Source organism: Vidua macroura, chromosome 8 (genome assembly GCF_024509145.1).
Source record: "Vidua macroura isolate BioBank_ID:100142 chromosome 8, ASM2450914v1, whole genome shotgun sequence".
Classification (NCBI taxonomy): domain Eukaryota; kingdom Metazoa; phylum Chordata; class Aves; order Passeriformes; family Viduidae; genus Vidua; species Vidua macroura.
The window spans coordinates 16,252,437-16,273,062 of NC_071578.1; the positions used below are offsets into that span (position 1 = coordinate 16,252,437).

At 38.0% G+C, this 20,626-nt stretch overlaps 2 protein-coding genes across 4 annotated transcripts in view; one reads left to right on the forward strand and one right to left on the reverse strand.

The window, feature by feature from the left end:
• The window catches only part of LOC128810529 (protein FRA10AC1), a 26,243-nt gene continuing 5,617 nt past the window's right edge, over nucleotides 1-20,626 (reverse strand). Inside the window, exons 1-14 of one of the 3 annotated variants that reach the window (XM_053983460.1) lie at nucleotides 19,547-19,737; nucleotides 15,355-15,431; nucleotides 13,276-13,368; nucleotides 13,147-13,192; nucleotides 12,269-12,345; nucleotides 11,507-11,590; nucleotides 10,942-11,026; nucleotides 7,692-7,737; nucleotides 4,887-5,000; nucleotides 3,858-3,900; nucleotides 3,296-3,420; nucleotides 2,654-2,692; nucleotides 1,293-1,377; nucleotides 1-864 (exon numbers count right to left, since the gene is read on the reverse strand). In XM_053983460.1, the coding sequence (XP_053839435.1) occupies nucleotides 822-864; nucleotides 1,293-1,377; nucleotides 2,654-2,692; nucleotides 3,296-3,420; nucleotides 3,858-3,900; nucleotides 4,887-5,000; nucleotides 7,692-7,737; nucleotides 10,942-11,026; nucleotides 11,507-11,590; nucleotides 12,269-12,345; nucleotides 13,147-13,192; nucleotides 13,276-13,368; nucleotides 15,355-15,431; nucleotides 19,547-19,579 (990 nt within the window). In that variant the 5' untranslated portion in view covers nucleotides 19,580-19,737 and the 3' untranslated portion in view covers nucleotides 1-821. Of the gene's footprint in view, nucleotides 865-1,292; nucleotides 1,378-2,653; nucleotides 2,693-3,295; nucleotides 3,421-3,857; nucleotides 3,901-4,886; nucleotides 5,001-7,691; nucleotides 7,738-10,941; nucleotides 11,027-11,506; nucleotides 11,591-12,268; nucleotides 12,346-13,146; nucleotides 13,193-13,275; nucleotides 13,369-15,354; nucleotides 15,432-19,194; nucleotides 19,245-19,546; nucleotides 19,738-20,626 lie in introns of those variants that run through there. The other 2 variants (XM_053983462.1, XM_053983461.1) reach the window with 2 other exon arrangements.
• The window catches only part of LGI1 (leucine rich glioma inactivated 1), a 28,846-nt gene continuing 28,066 nt past the window's right edge, over nucleotides 19,847-20,626 (forward strand). The window contains exon 1 of the mRNA XM_053983458.1: nucleotides 19,847-19,886. The gene's annotated coding sequence lies outside the window, so the exon portion shown is untranslated. The remainder of the gene's footprint in view (nucleotides 19,887-20,626) is intronic.

Sequence of the window (20,626 nt, forward strand, 5' to 3'; positions counted from 1 at the left end):
TAAGTTTCTCAAGCAATATACATGCTTTATTTGTATATTTAGGATTACACATGAAAGAAGGATTAACATTCAATCAATGGGAAGGAAATCAGAAGACACAGGTAACATAAAAGTCACGTACATCTCCAGTAGAAAGCCACATGTTATTTTTTACACCAAAAATTTCACCAACCAACCATATTTTTATAGGTGGAATTGTAAGACACATCACTTTACAACTAAAATTTAAAAGAAAATTTTAAAGGAGTAGGAAAGATTTCAGACATGGTTTACTTAACTCAAGTAGAACACATATTTGACAAAATTTGAGCTTCTCCAATAGCATTTGAAAATATTTGCAGAGATTAATACCCAAATATTAAAGTCCAAGTAACCAATAAATTTAAGGTTATTAATTCTTGTTGAATAAATTATAAATATATTAAAGTGTATGGCTTTAAACTACTCACAGAATCTTACAAAATGCTCCTTTACAAAAATCTGGCAATAACTGAAGTTTGGGATAAAATAAAAGCAGTGAACTTCCTTGTTGTAATGTTAATAAATTATATTCTTGTTTGTTTAAGTTTGGGTGCCATATATATTTTGCACTGACCTGGAAAAATTATTTCTCTTGTTTCAAGAGTATGCAGCCTACTACAATAAACAGAAAGTTTTTAGATTTGAAGCCTTCTACAAAGAAAATCCACCCAAATGGTCCATATGAGTGACTGTAGAAAAGGTATGCTGGCAGATAGGGGTCTCTGGAAAATTATGACTGGATTTCCAGACTTCCATCTCGACAACTCATGAAGAAAATCAGCCTACATCAATTGCAAGTTTTAGAGAAATAAATCTTGAAAATACTCATGAAACTCCTCTTCCCTGTAATAACAAAAAATAAAAGTCAGAAAGTTCTGCTTTGGATTTGTACCTAGGAGATAATATTTGAATAAAAAAGTTTTAGCAAACTTCTGATTAGAATTGTAGAAGGTATAGATAATTTTGACTTACACACTACATTCCAATACCCTTCACATTGCCCTGTGTGAGCTGACCCTTAGTGCTACGAGAATAATGGTATAGAGGGGGTAAGGCAGCAGTGGTATGGTAGTGGCTTAACGAAGGTTTTCCTCAAGAGTTGTGTATGTCTCCTCTTTAAAAACACATTTTTAGGTTCACTACATGGAAAGAGATTTGACATAACCGTTTATGTGTCAATACTAATTGAAACACTTGGGACACCTCTGTCTTGCAATTCTGAATGGACCCTGTAGGTTTCAGTAGCCACAAGTTCACTCCATCAAACTAACCGTGATTTTTCATCTGCTTCTCGTAGAGGACCTTTCCAAAAGTCAGTGTCTGAAGGACCATCTTCAGCATTGCTGTTACCTGAATCTGGTAAAAAATTTAATATGTTTATTAAATAAATTTTAAAATCATTTATCATTTTTTAAATTAGATGGTCTATTGCTAGAAACAATGTTTAATTGCAGCCATGAGAATAAACAGAACACTTTGCATAAAGTGAAAATGAAAATGTTTTGCAGTGTTAATTAGTGTAGTATCAAAAAGATTCTTAGGTATCACAAAGCAATGTTTTGGTCAAACATAACAACAGCCATGTCAAAATAATAATCTTGACACAACAGAAACATAGCATTTTTTTCCCCAAAACTAAATAATTACAAATCCAGATTTACAATACAGTTTTAATTTATGATATTAGATTATTAATTACCTTACTTAATTGATAGTTCTTATCAATTGTAACTTATCAATGAAATTATAAGAAAATATGGATTATTTCATAACTATTTCATATTACTACACAGGAATTTCATATAAGACACTCCACCCTCCCCTCCCCCCACCCCCCACCTCTGAATCTTCCAATAAGTTTCCTGACAAAACAAATACTTGTTGCATGGTCCAAATCATAAGAAAACTGCTTCAGGTCTTCCTGTATCTAACTGGGAAAACCTAGGGGGTGAGGACATTCTTAAAAATGTATAGCAGAGCAGAGCAATCAGTGCACACAGTCAATCACTTCTAGACAGTCTGCAACAAGAACTGGCATGACCAGGAGACGGGGCCTGCCTCATGAAAAAAGAAACTGGAGACTGCAATCACTGAGATACAAGCAGTGACTAAGCACTGACTGAATGCATCCACCTGCAACAAGTAGGTCTCTGAGGTACTACAGGTAGTTGAAAAAGACATTCATTAAAGCCTAAGATTTATTTAAAATATTTTTTTTTTGAGCAGAGTACGTATCAGTATAACTCCCTGAAGGAAAATGTAGCAGTTATTATAGGAGAAAAATACTATCTTTACACAGTACAGACTACATAGCATGAAATTATTAACAATGTACCTATTTTTGTATTCTCTGCTCTTTTTTTGGAACAACCTGACCTCTCATTTTTCTGGTTATTTTCATTCTGTTATCTGCCCACATTTTTATTTTTTGATTAAACAATTTCCTTCTTAAAATTCCCTACACTTTTCCTCCAAGATGTGTAAGTCATTCATTCAAACCTTTGTATTTCTGCTTGTTTCAGTCAGCATTCTTATCATATAAAATATTAAAACAGACAGCTAATAAAACTAAGATCAATAACAACTGTCTATGATGTTATACAACTTATTACAAAACCATAAAGGATATTACCTTTATCAGAATTATCTGAATCGTCTGAAGAAACCTGATCTGTAAAGAAACATCAAAATAGAAAGAAACCCAGTAAACTGCTTTTGGTTTTATCTGTTACCTTATATTGTTTACAAAGATATTTCTATGACAATTTATTACACTAAACATGTGCACATGCATGCACACAGCACATTCAAAGTAAGAGAGCAAACACTGAAATAAAAGGATTTTTTTTCATGAGTGCAAAGGTCATCAGTTTGAGCCTAATTTTATCAACCAAAGATCTCTGGTGTAAAAAGGTTATCTAATATTTCCAAAAGGCTTTCAACCCCAAAGCCTGATGGATTGGAAAACTTCACAACCCTTTCTAGTATGCAACATTCAATGCTTGCATGAATTTCCCTTGCAGTGCACACTTTTCAAAAGGCTGTCCCTCTCTGTTAAATATAACAAATTTATCATTTTCTGCATCTAAAGTTCCCTAAGAAATGTACCTTTTTGACTACCTGTGTTACAGGCAAGAATGTTACGTATCTGTATGTATAACTAAATGTATTTATACATAAATATATGTCTCCATCTATGCATTTGCAGCAAAACTAAGGTTCAATTAACCTATCTGAGTATTTTAACAACTGAAGTTTTAAAGTTTAAATTTACCTTTACGGGTCTTTTTTTTGGACTTCTTTTTTGCTGAACGAGACAATTTTGTCTTCTTATTTTTGGGCTCCTTAGAGTTCTGTTCAGCTGTGCCTCTTTTCTTGCATGTTTTGATTTCTTTCCTCCTTTAAAAAAGATGAATGTACACCTCCTCTGTTATATGTACTTCTTATGCAACAGTAAATCTGAAGTATTGAATTCAGTCAAACGTGTCATTTTTTCAGACACCTATCAGTAGTTAAAAAACTGATCCAGTTAAAGAAAAAGTGCTATTAGAAACAGAAAAAAATAATCACTGGGCTGAAATTAAGCAAATGAAATTTCTGTGGTGGTCGGGATGGAATTCTTCCAGTCTGAAGGGTTCTGTGCTGTCATTAGCAGAGTATCTTAACCCTCAACGGTGACAAGTCAGTGGCTTTATAAGAACTCCAGAATATTTATGCTATTTCCAGATAAATGAAGTTCCTAATCATTTCTCTGAAGTTTTGTCCCTATGTGCTGTTCATCATAATTGTAACTTATCAATAATTTAGTCCCCATTATTTTCAAAATATTTCATTACCGGTGATGGAAGTTTAGTTTGTGGGAACATTCTGGACATAGTCCTGAAAAAGAGAAAATGAGAACATTGCAGCCAAGAATCTGACAAGCATAATTAACAAAGCTACAAAACTAGTTAGAACTAAATCTTTCAACATCAGTAGCTTTTCCTTCACTAGTATCACTAGTTACAATGCAATTGCAGTCAGGATTGAAAAAATACATGATGAGAGTCTCCAGTACAAACCCAGATTTTACTAAATGTGAAGGACGATCACAAGTTTAGCACTGGCAGCGATTCATTAAAGAAGTATCAGTGCTTCACATGTACAGACATCCCATTTATGGATCCTTGTGGACAGATGAAATTCTTCTGCAATTATACTGAAGACATTTAAGTCTCTTAGAGCTTTGTCAGAGACCAAGTGCTCCCACATGGAGTGTCTTGTGCACAAAAGGAAAAAGCCCCACTACTCACTCATTTTACACAAAGTAACTGTTTAAACTGTACTAAGTTTAATTATCTGATAAATGTATCATCACATACACAATTCTGAATTAGAAAATCACAGTCAAGATGTAAGGATGGAAAATTGCTTAACGATAGAACTTTTAGAAGTTATTTTAGAAGAAAATGCAAATATTTAAAATAAAATCAGTAGAGTTAAAGATGTGCAAGAAGTTGTCTGGTTCAAAGCCAAGTAACTGAATGAGCAACGACAATGCTGAAATTCTCCTTGCAATGCAGTATTGTCCATTAAATTAGAAATGTTTCTATACAAAACAGCTTATAGCAAATTATTCTAATTTTATGACATGCTAATTATACAGAATAAAGTTCTTAATATGTAACAACTTTGTCATATATAATGATAACAGCTGTTCTCTCTAAATCAAGAGCACCATACTACCACCTGTGATTAATTCAACAAAATGATCTCCTATTCTGCATTTGTCATGGACTCTTTTCACTGGGTCTCACTTAATACCATTCAAAGTACAAGACACTTTTCTTCTTTTAAGAGTACATATCCTAGAAGGGCTGACTTACTCAATTTCACGAGTGCATTCCTCTTTTCACCATGTTCAACATAACCAAAATTCACCTCCCAGCTCTTCAGGCCTTCATTCTCATCACAGTGTTTATTTCCACAGGAAAACTGACCTGCAAAGAGTCAAACCCAGCAAACTGTGGTTCAATGATTAACATTGATAGATATGGGGTTGTTATTTCCAGTCCTGCTTGGTTTTTGCTTTCCATTTTTCCATTTCTTTCAAATTAAAAAACCCCACAAATCTAAAAATAACATCTAGATTAAGGAAATAATAACAGGGAACAACAAAGCAATCATATTTGTCCAATATTGCCTATTTGCAAAAGAAAAAAACATAACTGTGTTTTGAAATGTATGCATAAAGGTGTACATTATGAAATAATAAGCCTAATATGAACTCTGAAAAAATGAATATCACCAGGATACATCCTATACCCCAAATGATTACTTACTTAGCAGAGGATGATGGATCAGAATTTGTGATTCAGACATGCATCTTTAATGACATCAAACTATTCAAAGTATCACATTTGTATAATATGAAAATGCTCATATGCTTTCTATGTAACTAGTGTACCTGACATACTGAACATAAAATTTGTATTCTAGTGACTATCCATAAATACCTTTCTTTCAAGAAAGGGAAATTCAACTTTGTGAGAAATGCTATGTCAGCTTTAAAAGCTTCCTTTGGTTCATTATGTGAAAGCAACACTGATTTTAAAACAAATCTGTATATAATCAATTTTGTTTGCACCACCGAAGTCCCAATATTGGAGTAATAAAGATACATGCATTCCCTTTGCAGAAGACTGATTTGTATGCAGAGCAGCAGAAAGGATGTGTATTATCAGGCTCACAAGCAGGACTGTTGGTGAACGATTAACCTCAGAAAATTCTGCTTAAGCAGCTAACTAATGGATTGGCAGTGTCCTCAAATACTTCAGTTCTGTAATGAAACACCACTTGCAATGCAAACATTTGAAGTAAAAAAAACCCCAGAACTCTCATTAAAAAAGCAAGTTTCAAATTAATATACATTAAGTATGTTTGACCCTATGTAAGGTATGGCTATCAGTAGCCTGTGTCATAGCAATCTCCAATACGATCTCCTTTCAGAACTTATGGCAAAGACTGGAAAGATGCCAAAGAAATAATTTGACATTTACAATCAGTAATACAAGTGTCACCTCTTCTTTCACTTATCCTAGCCCTTCTTCTTTGTAACCATGCAAAGATAGGCACCAAATGCAAAGCAAGCAAATGTGAGCACTCCATTCCTGCATGCCCTTGTTACCACCCCAAACCTTAGTGAAAGTGCACCCAGCAGTGGTTCTCATCACCACTGTACTGACACAGCTACATCAGTACATACAGTAAGTACATACAATGCTAATGCTAATTATCAGACAGGTAGGTGTAGATGTGCTATTACATTTAATTAAGCAATTGATGTGGCTGATTTATATTTTAAAATAGCATAAAAGACCCACGTTTTTTTTAAGGATTGCTTGGGACCGCACTTGGAGAGCGCGTCCGACCCCCGCGAGAGGGTTGGCTTCTCGCGCCCCCCTGTGGTGAAAGAGAGGATTTATCCACTCTTACATTCCAATTGCTCGCTTTTCATTAGGATTCCATGAAAAAGCTTGAAATACATAATTCTGCACTTTCTCCCACATTTTAAAATATGAAGTACCACATATTAAACGTACAAAGCTACAATCTTCCCCCACGAATACATAAAAATAATTTACTTCTCATTTAATTTTCATTATCTTGTTAAAGTATTCAATAAAGCATGTAATTATTATCAAATATAACTATCCATTAATATAATGTGTAGCGCTGAATGCAACATATGACTACAACTACCTTTAGGGGCTTTAATATTTACAGTTTAAAAATCCCCACCATTCATGTTCATGCTTTCTACTCTGAAATACTTATTTTTTTTTAATCATAAATGCATTTCTAACTTTTTGAAATATATTACAATACAGATGTTTACAGAATACAGCTGTTTAAAGAACTGCAACTGAGTGAAACTGATCAGCAGGACAACTTCATGCAATATTCTGGCATGTGCATCCATGACTTCTGAAACCCACATGTGTAAGAGAATCCACCCCAGGAACAGCAATACCTCATTCCTCTCACTTTCCTGCTTGTTCAGCATGTTGAAAAAGCCCAAGCACCTCAGCCATGGAACAAGGACCACTGTGCAAAGTCCCAGCAACACACTGGTAAGAGTTCTCACCCAGAGTTAAGGTACTGATTTAGAGGCAGGACTGGGAGACGTGATAATCATTCCCACAGAAGCTTTCAAAACCAGTTTAGCCTAAAATAGGTCTCACACAAGAAACTTTAATTTAAAAGTCAACATTTTGCAGAACAGCACTGGAGAAACTGTTAATCAACAAATGATTTCCTGAAGAAAACTACTGAGAGACTTCAATTCCAGGTATCAAAGGCTAATGAGGTAACAGAACTACTGGAGAAAAGCAGCTAAAAAGCCCACACATTAAATTCTACATTATCAAACATGTTAAGGTGGTGCTCATTACAAAACTGACCTTGTGAAAATAAATAATATGCTCTCTTAATTGTAATATGTGCAGATCAGTGTGAAATCTAAACATATGTAGCATAAAACAGGAAAAATAGAAGACAAGTCAATTTATTTTACATTATTATCTGGTAAACTTACCAGTACCATCAAATATCATCTAACAAAATTATGTCCAAAAGCAGCAAGAGGAGTATCAAGAAGAAATGGAACATAAAATGAAAGACAGCATTACCTTTTCCTGAAATTACTTCTTTCTCATGTCGCCATCTAAATCCAAACTGTTAAGATAAGAACCAAAATTGAGTTGTGAATAGTCAACATATTAAGCACTGTAAAGACTAATTTCAGTTGATTGATGTCCTTCATGTGGCTCATCCTTTTAATTCTGGTCATGAAAATTTAATTTTTTCTCTTTTAATTAAAAGTATCTCTCTGCCTCTGCTCTCCAGAATATTATTTTTTTAATAAAAATACTTTAAATATTTATATTTTTATTTTGACAGGAAGTCCTCCATTGAAAAACAATTATAAAAGTAAACATATTAATATTTCCAAGTAGAAGATAAGTCGGCCTAGAAATCTGGAAAATGAAAACAAAATAATAAAATGCATTTTATGTAATGACCAGGTGTCAAACAGATTTCATTTCTTAGCAAATAGGAGACGCTTCCAATCTGTTAAGCTACAAAACAAAGTACAGAGACAGCAAATAAGGAATTGTCTAGGAAAATAAGACAACAAAGGGAACATTTCCAGTCCAGTGCATATCAAAGTAAAACTTAAATGCAGAACACCCTCCTGTGCTGAACTGCAAAGCTGACAACAGAACTGAACTATCTGACAATACAGACGGTCATTTATCAGCCTCAAAGTTTGCAGACAAGATGCACTGAAGGTTCAAAGACAACCTTGACCTAGAAAATTCTTACCTAGGGAAAATGTCAGGAGTAACAGACCCAGCACAAGCAAGAGCTGTCAGAACACCCTTCCACTGTCTCTACGTAGCCTCACACCAGAGGTTCACGTTGGCATTTCTGATTAAAAGGAAACACCAGTGAAGACCAGGCCAGACTGGTCATCAGCAGGTGAAGCAGCCTGGGAGCAAGAAGGGTGAGTGGGTCTCCAACTCTGGCTGTGAGAGCATCTGTGAATCTCTGGGGATGGGAGCACGGGAGTCCCAGCCACATGTGTGTATGTGTGAATGAGCAAAACAGTCTGGACCAGCAAATGGAACGTGCCTGTGCCTTCAGGGGCTCAAATGTCTTGGGGCTTCTTACTGTTTTCTTCTGAGCTTCTGTCTTTGAGTAGGTGGTTCTGCTTATTTTTCAGATTCTCAAAGGAGATGCTGCCATGAAACCAGCCCCGACCATTATCCAGTCCTTCATAAAACAGTGGTTTAACTTAGAAGAAAAGTTCCTAAAGAGATCTGAGCTACAATCTCTATCAGAAATCTTTAGAAAAATTATCTGAGTAGAAGATTTTGGCCAGGAGCAGAACAATTACAGCTGTGAAAAGACAGATGAGCACATATGTGCAAGTCTCAATCTGTGCAATATATGTATTTAAAACATGACAGAAAACTGAGCTCCAACTTTTGCTTTCACACCAAGTAGCGTGAAATAGAATCATAGAATCAAAGAACAGCTCAGGTTGGAAGGCACCTCAACAGACCACCAGCTTCAGCCTTCCATGGGGAAGGGAGATTATCTATCACCCTGGTCAACTGCATCTGAAAAACCTCCAGCAGTGAGGATTCCACTGTGCCACTGGTGAGGTTGTTCCAGTGACTGAATGTTCTCACTATAAAAGAATTTCTTTCTTATATCAAGATGAAGCATCAACATGTAAAGCATCAACAACTATCATGCAAAAGGCCAACTAGCTGAGAAGCTATCATCTACCCTGCACTTCTCATAGCACCAGCACTGCAAAGCAAAAGGCACAGGGGCCTAAAGATATCCAGCTTCCAGTTTCTGGAGATGCAGAAAAAAAAATTAAGGCAGGAAAAATCTGAAAGCACAGATTGTATTCCATCGGTGTGAATGGGATGAGCAGCTTATTTAAGACTTCCAAGAAAAAAGTCTGCTTTGAAATCCTTCTGTACCAAACATGGGCATAGATAAATCAGTCACTGAGAAAAATCTCATACTTTTTTCTATTTTTCTAAGAATTTCTAAGAAAGGACTTTCATGTGATCAGAGTGTATTTGAGAAAAGAAAGCAGATATATTTTACAAATTGCATGGCACAGCACTTATGCTGACATGGCAATTCCAAAAATAGAGGTAATGACTTAGGAGCATAAATGGGAACAGAGAGTGACCTCAAAGTTAGGATAGACACACTTGAAGTCTGACAGGGAAATACTGTTCACACAACACAAGAAAACACACACACACACACACACACAAAAAAAAAAAAAAATCTGGGACAGAACAGTTTCCCACAAAAGACAGCAAACATATGGAAACTTGGCACAATAGTGAGAGAAACAGAATCTGTAAGCATGCTCAAGGGAAATCAGCTGGGGGGATGGGGGATGGAGCGGACATTGGGGGATATGAAATAGCTACAGGAAAATAAAATCAAATTTAGTCAAAAAAGAAGGGAAGGCATCTTCAGCATTTTAGTTTTTGTTGATTTTAATTGAATTTTTGCATTTTACTGTCCCAATTGTCTTTAGATGACTGTCATCTTTTCTTCCTAATACAGCTAAGCCCAGTCCTTGCAAATATTTACCAGTGAATGTAATTTTCAATACTATAAATAGTTGAAAAGAACTATAAAAGAACTATATAGACTGGGTTACTGTGTGCTAGAAACACAGTAACATCTGAGTTCAGCACCAGTCTTTGGAAAAACACAATAGAAAATTCATGTATACTCTCTGACTAAGAAGTTAGTCAGCCAAAAACTTGGAAAAAACAAAGGCTGCTCCAGTTAAGAAGAAAACCTGGTGCTGGAATTGGGCTGTTCCTCTTAAGAAATTCTATTTATTTACAAGGCACATACAAATCCTGTTTCCATAAACAGAAAAGAACAACCAGCAAAAGATGCTGCTTTAGAATAGACTTTTCCAAAATTGTTTCTGCCAGCATTCAAGTACAAAACTCTTTTTAGACTTTTTTTTTAACAGTAACATTCCATGAGTTTTTAGGCTTCATCTACTGCTCCTCTCCAAACAACCTCTCCAGCCTTCTTTCTTTAACCCCTTTGCATTTTCTGCCTTTCACACACAATGTACCTCTTCATAAAACATCATCTGACAGAAATGTTCCTATTCCCACAGAAGCATATTTTTGAGGCAGTGACAATGCTTGGATTCAAACTGCTGTTTGTAAGTAACTTGACAAATTCTCACAGCTGCCTTTCTATGGAAGGGGTACTAACATTCTGGTTTTACAACATATCCACAATCATAAGGCAATTTTTTAAAAAGGTTATACTTCAAAACCCAACATGATTTACAGTAAGGAAAAATACCTTATTCTCTTTGTATCTGCTGAGATCTGCTATACAGTATTCTTTGAACAATTTGTCATAATACTTCTTTGCAAGCCTCTTCTCCCTAAAACAAGAAGTATTTTTAAATTAAATATAGAAGACAACATAATTCACTTTACAATGTAATGACATTACCAAGACAAAGACATGTTGTTTCATTGAAAGAATACAAGTTGTAGACCTAGAAATGCAACAGATACACAGTCATTAAACTAAAGAGTAATTTCCATAAAACTGGAAAAATAAATATAAAATAAATCCACAGTACATACTAAACTGTACTTTTTCAAACTCTGCTTTCTTCAGAGTTTTTGAACAGTCATTTGGATCTCAGAGAATCACTATTATTTATTAGATCTCTCTGTAATCAATTCATGTTGGCATTTGAGCAATATTACAATATGAAAGACCTTCTAATGGTCTTTCATTTTCAAATGCATCAAAGGATGATCAAGTCTGCACAGTAATTCTTAATTAGTAAGAGAAACCACAAATTTAGTACAAGTGATCTAAAAATAGCATATCCTATAACAGTTTCAGGTACCAATTCATGTCTGCTTCATCTTCTTCATTCCACAGGAATCTATGGTTTTCTCTAATAACATCAAGATCCGTCTTGTCATTTGCTCTATAAAAGGACACATATTTTTTTAGTACAATGTAACATTAAAATGAAAATCCATCAAATAATAATTTAGTAAGCATCAATATTTTACAGTTCTGATCTCTACCTCACAGCATAAAGGAATACATTTCTATGAAATAAAGCTATCAAAAATGTATTCCCTGACATACTTGTTCCCAAATAAAAAACTCATGGTTGAAAATGGCCACTGAAATGGCGGATGACTCGATCCTGTCTGAAAACACTTTTTATACTCCTTATTGAAGACAGTGATGTTAAAAGGCAGTTAGATAGCTCTACAGAAGTTATTATTCTGGACAATGGATAGCAATTCTGCACATTCAGAAGTATTTCAGACTGTTATTTTGAAGATTCTGACAGATATTTCTCAATGTACCCTCCATTAATGATCACCTGTCATCCTTCCTTTTACATAACAAAACAAGAATAATTCAGCTCATGGTAAGCTCTTACCTAAAAATATGAAACCAAAATGAAACAAGGCAATTTTGTGTTTGGGTATTTCCAATTACTGTAGTTACCAAATTGTGACCAAAATAACTAGTGATTTGATACACAGCTACATCCATCTCTGCCCCCAAACCTATAATATATATTTAACAGCTTCACAAAACAGGGAGCTTTGAGGTCAGGAGGGGAAAGGTTGCTAATGGTTCTTACCCAGATCTTCGGAAATCTTCTATTTTGCCACCATAGTATAAAATGTAGTCATGCACAAACTTCTTATGTCTTTCATACTGAATAAAGTAATTAAGGATTGTTTCAGAACTTATTTCCTTTTACCACAGTTTAAAATTAAAAAAAAACCCAACCAGAATAGTTTTATATATTTAAGAGAAAGACTTTTCTCCTCACAAACAGTTCAGTAATTAAAAAAAAAAAAAAAGAATGGAATTAATTAGGAACTTTTACTTAATAACCTCTCATAGAAGCTAATTTCCAAGTACAGGAATTCTAGGCAATTTCATCTTTAAAACCCCATTCTTCATTTATAAAAGTGTCTTCTGTTATCAAAGATGCTCTGTATGCATATACACAGAAACATGGTTCACTTTTTAGCTGTGATTTAGACAACAGCTTCTTTGTACTCCAGTTTTGGTTTAAAACAGGTTTGTACTTTTCTATTACAAAAACAGTCTGGCTACTAAAATGGAATAATTTGTTACATTTTTACCACCAACATACAAATAAAAGTTGTATGCTTTAGTTTGGAAATTAAAATAATGGAAAAATATGTAATGCTTCTTAGAACACTTTGGCCTCAGTGTGAGGCCAAAACAGAAACATAATTTGAAACACATTTTGTAGCACAATTTGAGCAAAATATGTAATTACGTATTCAGAAAATAAGTGTCTTCAAAAAGAAAAACTTTATATATGGCTTCTTGAAAGATTTTCAATTAACTTTTATCTCAAAAGCACAAAGAAGCTCCTCTGAAGAGTAACTCCGATTGTGATGACTTAGAAATCCCAGTATTTTACCATAATGGATAACCTGTGCCCCATCTTCAAACTTGAAAAATGAAACAGAAGGATACAGCATCCATTGATATCAAATGAAATCTTCTTTTTCTTGCTTCTTCCCTGTTAATAACAAACATGTTCCAGTGAAAACTATCTTTCTATTAAGAGGAAAATGTCTCACAAAAGCAATATATAAAAGATACCTATCACATTCTTCAGCTGCAAATTGTCTGTGAACCACACTGCCTTGTTTTGCTTTTTGGAATGGCTTTATCAGAAGGGCATCTTCCTGTATTCTAAAGGTGGGAAAAAGGAAGAAAAGTTAGTCAAGAAGTTTTCATAAGCAATAAAATTTTCATATACTAAACCTTGCACTATCTTGAGTAACAAAAATTGTTATATTGCTACTTTCTACAAGAATAAAATGAAACTTCAGAACCAACATCAGCTTGGACTTTACCTCATTTGCAGAACAAAATCAGAAAGGCATTTGCTTCCAGCTGGCATTTAAAGGCAATTGCTTAAAACAGCAATTTGTAATATTTGTTTTTATTAATATTATCACTGTAGAACCACAATGATAAAACCTGGAAGATTCCTGTTTCACTCTGACATTTAAGGTCCTTTACAAATCTCAGCTACACAGGAAAGTAGGAACAGAAAGGACAGTGCATTCACTGAAAGAGAGTGACTGGCAGTAACCCTATTCCACCCTTTCATGCGAATGTCTCAACACCTCATTAAACAGCTCTGCCTCTTGTAGTGCAATCACGAGAATCACAAATTTAAAAGTCAATTACGATGTAATGAACCGTACTTGACAGTAGGCAGCTAAAATTACTTTTAGAGTTCAACAAAGTAATAAAAAGTTAAAGATATACATTTTAGCTAGTAAAAGGTATATTTATTTAATTTCATTCATAAACTGAGGTGAAGAAAAGATTTTTTTCCCATAATTTTCAGTGGCAGAAAGCATGGTAATCAGAAACCTGAAGAAAGCAAGCCAGGGAATTTGTTTCTAGCTACAGAATATAGGACTATAGAAACTTAAAAGTATCATTTACTTGAAAGGATCTGTAAGCATAAAATTCCCATAAGAAGGGTCTATAAAACAGTAATTTAGAGAGAATTTAAGACTACTATTTTCCTTAAAGTGAAAATAAATACAATGATAGAGCAAGAAAAGGAACCCACATAAGATCCCTACTGGGAATCAGCAGTTGTGTGCCAGAACAAGGATAATGATGGTATTTTTGAAAGACTCCTGATGGTTACTTAATATTGCACCTAGAAAATGGAATGGTAGGATGTGCAATGGCACCTAAAGAAAATGAAATCTGAATAAAACCAGTCCCTATTTTAATAGAAAACAGCTATATTTATAAAATAAATGAAATGTCTCAATGCATGCTATTATTCCAAATATTAAAACATTATTTTTTTGCCCCCAGAATGCAATCAGACACTAAAGAATCCATTCTTTCAATTCTTTTATAAAGGAAAAATATGCAAGAGTCCTAGGAAAGTTTCCAGAAAGTCTTCTAAAATAAAGTCCAATAAAAGAGCAAGGGAGAGACAGAAAAAGTAAGAAAAGTATATGCAAAATGTAGGCCAAATATTCAGTATGGTGCAGAAAGTGTCAAGGAACTACAGTACAGAAGCAAAATAAATACATAAACAAATAAAAATCTTTACAATACAGTCAGATCAGACTACAAAATTCCAAGTCACTAACTGTCCAAACCACTGAAAGTATTGGCCAAGGTCATCTCAAATAAGAGATGTGCACGTACGTTTCAAGGATTGATCACAACACAATTTACCAATTCCCAGGTCTCTTCACAAACTAAATAATAAAGAAGTAGCGTCAGTTCTTCACTTTATATCTCTATGTGTTTTATATCTACAAAGCCTGCTTGGCTTTTTTTGCCTTGCTCTCCTAGCAGTTCCATTTGTCCTGATGGATCACAGTGCTGTGAACAGCGCTGCCAAAACCCAGCAGTGGATAATAATGCTTGGAAAAACAAAACACTCTGGTCCAAGAACTGAGGGGCAAATATACACCAGATGGAGATGGCAGAACAGCTCTTTAATCAGCTGCCCCTGGAGATGACAAGCTTTGGCAAGCTTGAGATGAGGAGAGGCAGAAATCAAAGAGATTGATTTTTTCAAAAACTATTTCAACACCAGACCTTACGCGCAACAGCATCATCTTCTATGCACACTAAGAGGCCATTTGTACAAAATACATAATGCAAAGTGTTAATTCTGTACTACATTACCTTTTAGCTTTTTGCAGAGACTTCTCTCCACTCTCCTCATCACTAAAATCAGAATCATAGCCTCCATGGCCACGTGCCTGAAAATAATAGACCAGTCAATATATCTGCTAATGTAATATGGATATGGTATAATTACAAATCAGTACTGTCCATCATGCATAAATAAAGACAGAAAGGCAGAGAGCAAGTGAACTAGTGCACATTCTCACATGTCTGAACCCAACAAAATTCCACAGACAATGCAGAGTATATTCCAGATAATACAGGGCCAAGAAAGATCACTTTATAAATAATTTACATGCATATGTCCTCACATTTAATGTTCACATAGATGCAGCAAACTAAAAGTATGATAAATACCATAGGTTTTTATTTTCTAAACCACCTTCCTTATGTAAGACAAAGGTGAAGCCCCCTCCAGGGGCTTGAGGACAGCAAGTGATATGTCCACATTAAAAATGAAGGAAAATGGGAATAAAAGTTTCTTGGGCTGTGATGCAGCATTTTAGATCATTAGATCTTACACTGGTAGCTGGAAATCTGATTGAAACAATAAATAAAATACAAAAAGCCAATATGCCTGCAAAAGTGTATCACCTCATCAGCACAACATTCCTACCAGAAAATGAAACCTTCTGTTCCACACACTTTGGGACTACAATGTTAAACTAATGCATATAAGAAAACCAAAATATCCATATCATAATGCTTTCAAATGACCAAGCCCAGATGTATCGCCTCCATTTTTCAAGGCACAGTTCCATGTTCAATTCCTTCAGGACATGCAACGGCTTAAGTAGATCTCATCTCCTCTCCCTCACTCCTACTCTCAGTACCCTTCCTTCCAGTTACAGTTGTGAAAGTACACATGAACCAGACCAAACAACTCACCCAAGTTACAAAGGAACCTATGTAAAAAAAGATTATTTTAACCCAGATAAGTTTCCTTACAGTTCATCTGAGCCCCCACAACCTATACCAGCCAGATGAAGGGGCAGCACAGGGAGAGAGCAGCCAGAGCTGGCCAGCACATAAACCAGCACCAACTCCAAACAAGCTTTTACACAACTGAGGTAAAAACAAGAGGGATGGTTATTAATATAGCTGCACATGGGAAGGTTCCACACACACTACCAAAGTGTCTTGGTGAGACTGTGGATAAGAGAAGACAATGGGTTAGAAAGCAAGCGCGCTTGATTCAGCTGATTCTTATGTTACCTACAGTTATTCTCCTGCTCAGCCAAAAAGCTGAGAAAAACAAAATCTGAAAAAAAGATACAACTCCACAGGATGATTTTGATGAGGTGCCTTCTCTTGATGCAAATGCCTTGCAGAAATGCCATGCTGAAGAGTCAGCTGTATCCTCTACTGACATCTACAACTGGTTTGTATCGTGCACAATAAGTAAAACTATCTTCTCAAACTGACAGTGAAGGACTCTTTTTAAAGTTTTTTTTAAAAACCTTTACTATTATTATTAATAATAATAATAAACAATTATCATAATGTTCCTCCCACTCTTCTGGATGCTTCTGAAGAACACATAACTCTCCTACATATATACATTTCAATAAAAGCAAATCAGAACTTCTTCTGAATTATTTTCTATTTCCCATGAGACATAAAAATTGTCCATTACCAAACAAAACAGAAACAAACCAAAAAAGCAAACAACCCCCCCAAACAAAACCCCAAACCAAATAAACAAGTGCAGATGTCTGCTGTAAACCATCCTCATGCACTGGCAAAAAAACAGCAACAATGTAGCCTCATAGCTAGGTGGTTCTAGTAGCCAGCCCGTCACTACTTTTAGGAAGCTTATAAGGTGTTTAGAACTAAAGTCTGAACACTCTATGAGTATACAGCAAATATATTTATACTTGGCCTCTAAATTTAAAAAATATCATGCTAATCTGGTAATGTTTTAAATGGCATTAGTAATGCTTCCCAAATGAACATCAAGAGCTTCCTTCACACTCAAAAAGGGAAGTAAGTCCCAGCCAACACCATGAGCATGAAAGCCCTAGACAGATGAAGTACTGAAGCAGGAAAGAAAGCTCAAATGAAAGGAGATTCTCACAAAGCAGTTGCCTTTGGATGATGTACCCCAGGAAAGGAACAGACATCCCCACTAACCAGTTCTCAAGTGATTCCAGGAATGATTAAAATAAAAGAAAAAAAGACGCAAGAAAAGCTACTCCAACAGAGTCATACTGTACGGCTCTCAGAAGCTGACTGCCTTTTGTAAAGCTGACTGTGAATGTAAGGGCAGGTATGGCTAAGCACCAGGCTGCTTTTCCAACAGGAAAGCTCTTCACAGCTTCAGACATTCCTCTGAATCACTGTAATACCTCATTATTCAGAGTGAAAAAGGACACAACCCATGACTGATGTCCTGACACTTGTGGATCACTCCTCTGTTGAGGCAACAGCAGGACGGACAGGCCCTGCACTGGTGCTGGGTTTGACAGCAGCAGCTCCAGCAGTGCTGCACGACGCTCGCGGACACTGGGACCGAATGTTTTCTAACCTGACACCTTAGGATGATTCCAAGATGACCTGACTCTTGGTAAAACATACCTACTTCATTTCATGAACCCCGTCAAAGAACCTCATCTATAAATGAACCTTGCCATTTTGGAAGGACAATGTAAACAGACACCTACAACCCCAGATAAGGAAAATATGTTTAATATTTAACTGTAGAAATACACGAGCAAATACCAAAGCATTGTGCCTAACCTATCAGATATAGGCATGGACATGCATAATCATCAACAGAATTTAAAATAACTACTTTCACTATTTAGTAAACCCTTCAATATAAACTTCCCTTTGATGGAATGCTTCTAGTTAATTACTAATACAAATACTAAGTCTTTTCTCAAAACACAAACTGGAAAGCTAACTTAAATGGTACAGTGTATTTTGCTGTTGCACCAACTTCGAATTTTTTATTCTCAAACAATAAAACAAACTGAAACCACAAAATTAAAACAAGCACAAATATGCTTTGGGGTACATTTAGCTCACACTTAAGTAATCCAAACCTCTTGGATTATTTAATGATGAAACAACTGAAGACAGAACAGAGTCCACTAAACTCTCGGCTCCTAAAACCCACACAAAACACAGTAAATGCATGAACGTTGTACACAACTGATGTCAGACTGAGATACCAACTCTTGACTTCAATCCAGGACACTACAAACTGCCCAGCGCTGCATTTACAGCAGGTATTTGCATCCAGAGAAGGCACCTTCTTTAAGCCTCTCCAATGGGGTAAACACACACTGGCGAAATGCGTCCACTCCTCACCACAACATGTGACTGAACATGAAACAACAGTCAAGAAGAAGAAAAAAGGCATAACAATCCTATAAAATATTCCCAACTCGTGGCTCCTGACCTCGGGCCCAGTCTTGCCACTGCCCCAACACGCAGGTGTGTGGCCGTGTCTGCTTGCAGCCCAGATGCGACCAGGAACAGGCCCGAGTACTCATTATAGTACAAACTATTTGGGGAGGGTATGAAGGAAGCACAGGACCTATAAGAGGACTTGAGGAGCCGTCCTTGATGGATAAAGGATGCTGTGTGGAAGGTCAGAGTGCTTCACTGCAACATGCTCTTCCCACCTTGATGTTGTCTATGAAGCTCTGCCAGCCCCACTTGGGGAAAAAAAAGTGAGAATAAGCAACTAGCTTCCCTGTAAAACCTATCACAAGGAGTGCCTGCGTATACTGTACAGTGAACGGCCCTAACAAAGAGAAAAGGCACTCGCAAGATACTGCCCCTTTATTACAGCTATGAAAGAAAAAATAGGAGCAAAAGGTAGGTAACAGCACACGACGACATCGAGGATTAGAGCTCCGTGGAGCTCCACGGAGGAACCGAACACCAGCCAGTCGGACGCAGCTTCCCAAGCCGTTCTTTCTCGCTTGCTGCCCCGCAGTGGCCCAGCGCTGTCCCCGCCCGCCTGACCCTTCCTCCGCCGCCGCAGTGGGGCACAGGCACGGCCCCCGCCGGCCCGTCCGCCACCCGGGGAGGGTGGCTCGGCCCTTCCCCCCACGGGCACCGCCGGGCCTCTCCGCCCGCCCCGGCCCCGCCGCCGTGGAGGCCGCGGCCTCCGCCGGGCCCGTCCCCGCCCGCCTCTGCCGGGTCCCCTCCATCCCTCGCTCCCGGCTCCACTCACGGCCGCGGAAAGGCGCAGCTGGTTGGGCTCCATGGCCGCGGCGCGGCGAGGGCCGCCTCCGCCGCCCGGCCCTGCTCCCGGCCCCGGCGCTGCTGTGCGGGCCGCTCCCGGAAAGCAGGGTAGAGGCGGAGCAGGGCCGCACCGGGGGCTCCCTTCCTCCCTCCGTCCCTCCCTCCGCCGCGGGCGGGCGGCGCGGGGCAGCGGGGCGCGGGGGAGGGCGAGCCGGCGCGGGAGGGGAGGGGAGGGGAAAGCCGCTCATCATGTTTAGGGGCGAGGGGAGTCTCCCTGCCCGGGAACCCGGTCAGCGGCCCCGGCTGCCGCGGTCTCCGCCTCTGGGAAGGTAGGACTCAGCCGCAGGGGCTCAGAGAGGCCTGAGTGCGCCCCTCTCCCCGGCCCGGCTCGCCCCTGCACCATCCCCGGCGCTTTCGGGCAGGGCAGTCCCTGTGGTGGGGGCACGGGCTTAGACTCCGCTGCGGTGCCGGGGCTCGGCGGAAAGGGTCCCTGGGGAGGGATCGGGGAGGCGGGGGTCGTTGTTCGGGCGGGCACCGCTCGCGGAGAAGGGGACCCCTCCGGGCGGAGGCCCCGGGAGGCGCTCTGCGGTGGGCAGCAGCTGCCAGGCGTGCCCGGGACGTGCGCGCTGCCCTCGGCGCGGCGCAGACCGCGATCGTGGCCTCGGCACGGCGATCTGTAACACTGATTTCTGCCTGTGCCAGCGGGTTCTCTTCTTTTCAGTCGCATCTCGCAGTTAGAAGAACGAAAGGCAGTATGTGACTCAGTTTCCCTGTGAGGACCGACGGCAACTGGGCGATAAGAGTTTGGGAGCCTGTGGGTTGCATCATAAAAAGGAGCTTTATAAGCCAGAAGTATTTGCTGATAAAGTAGCTGGGAAGCACCAGTCTTCGGCATTAAGTCATCAGATACAGCAATTAGCTGTCAATGAATTGATAGTTTCCCATCAAATGCAACCTGAACTGCTGAGGTCTGAAATGCTGTAGTCCATCACAGGTACTCTCTTCTGGACTGTGTTTCCAGTTGTGTTATTGATTCCTGGATAGTTAAACCACAGACACACTTAATACC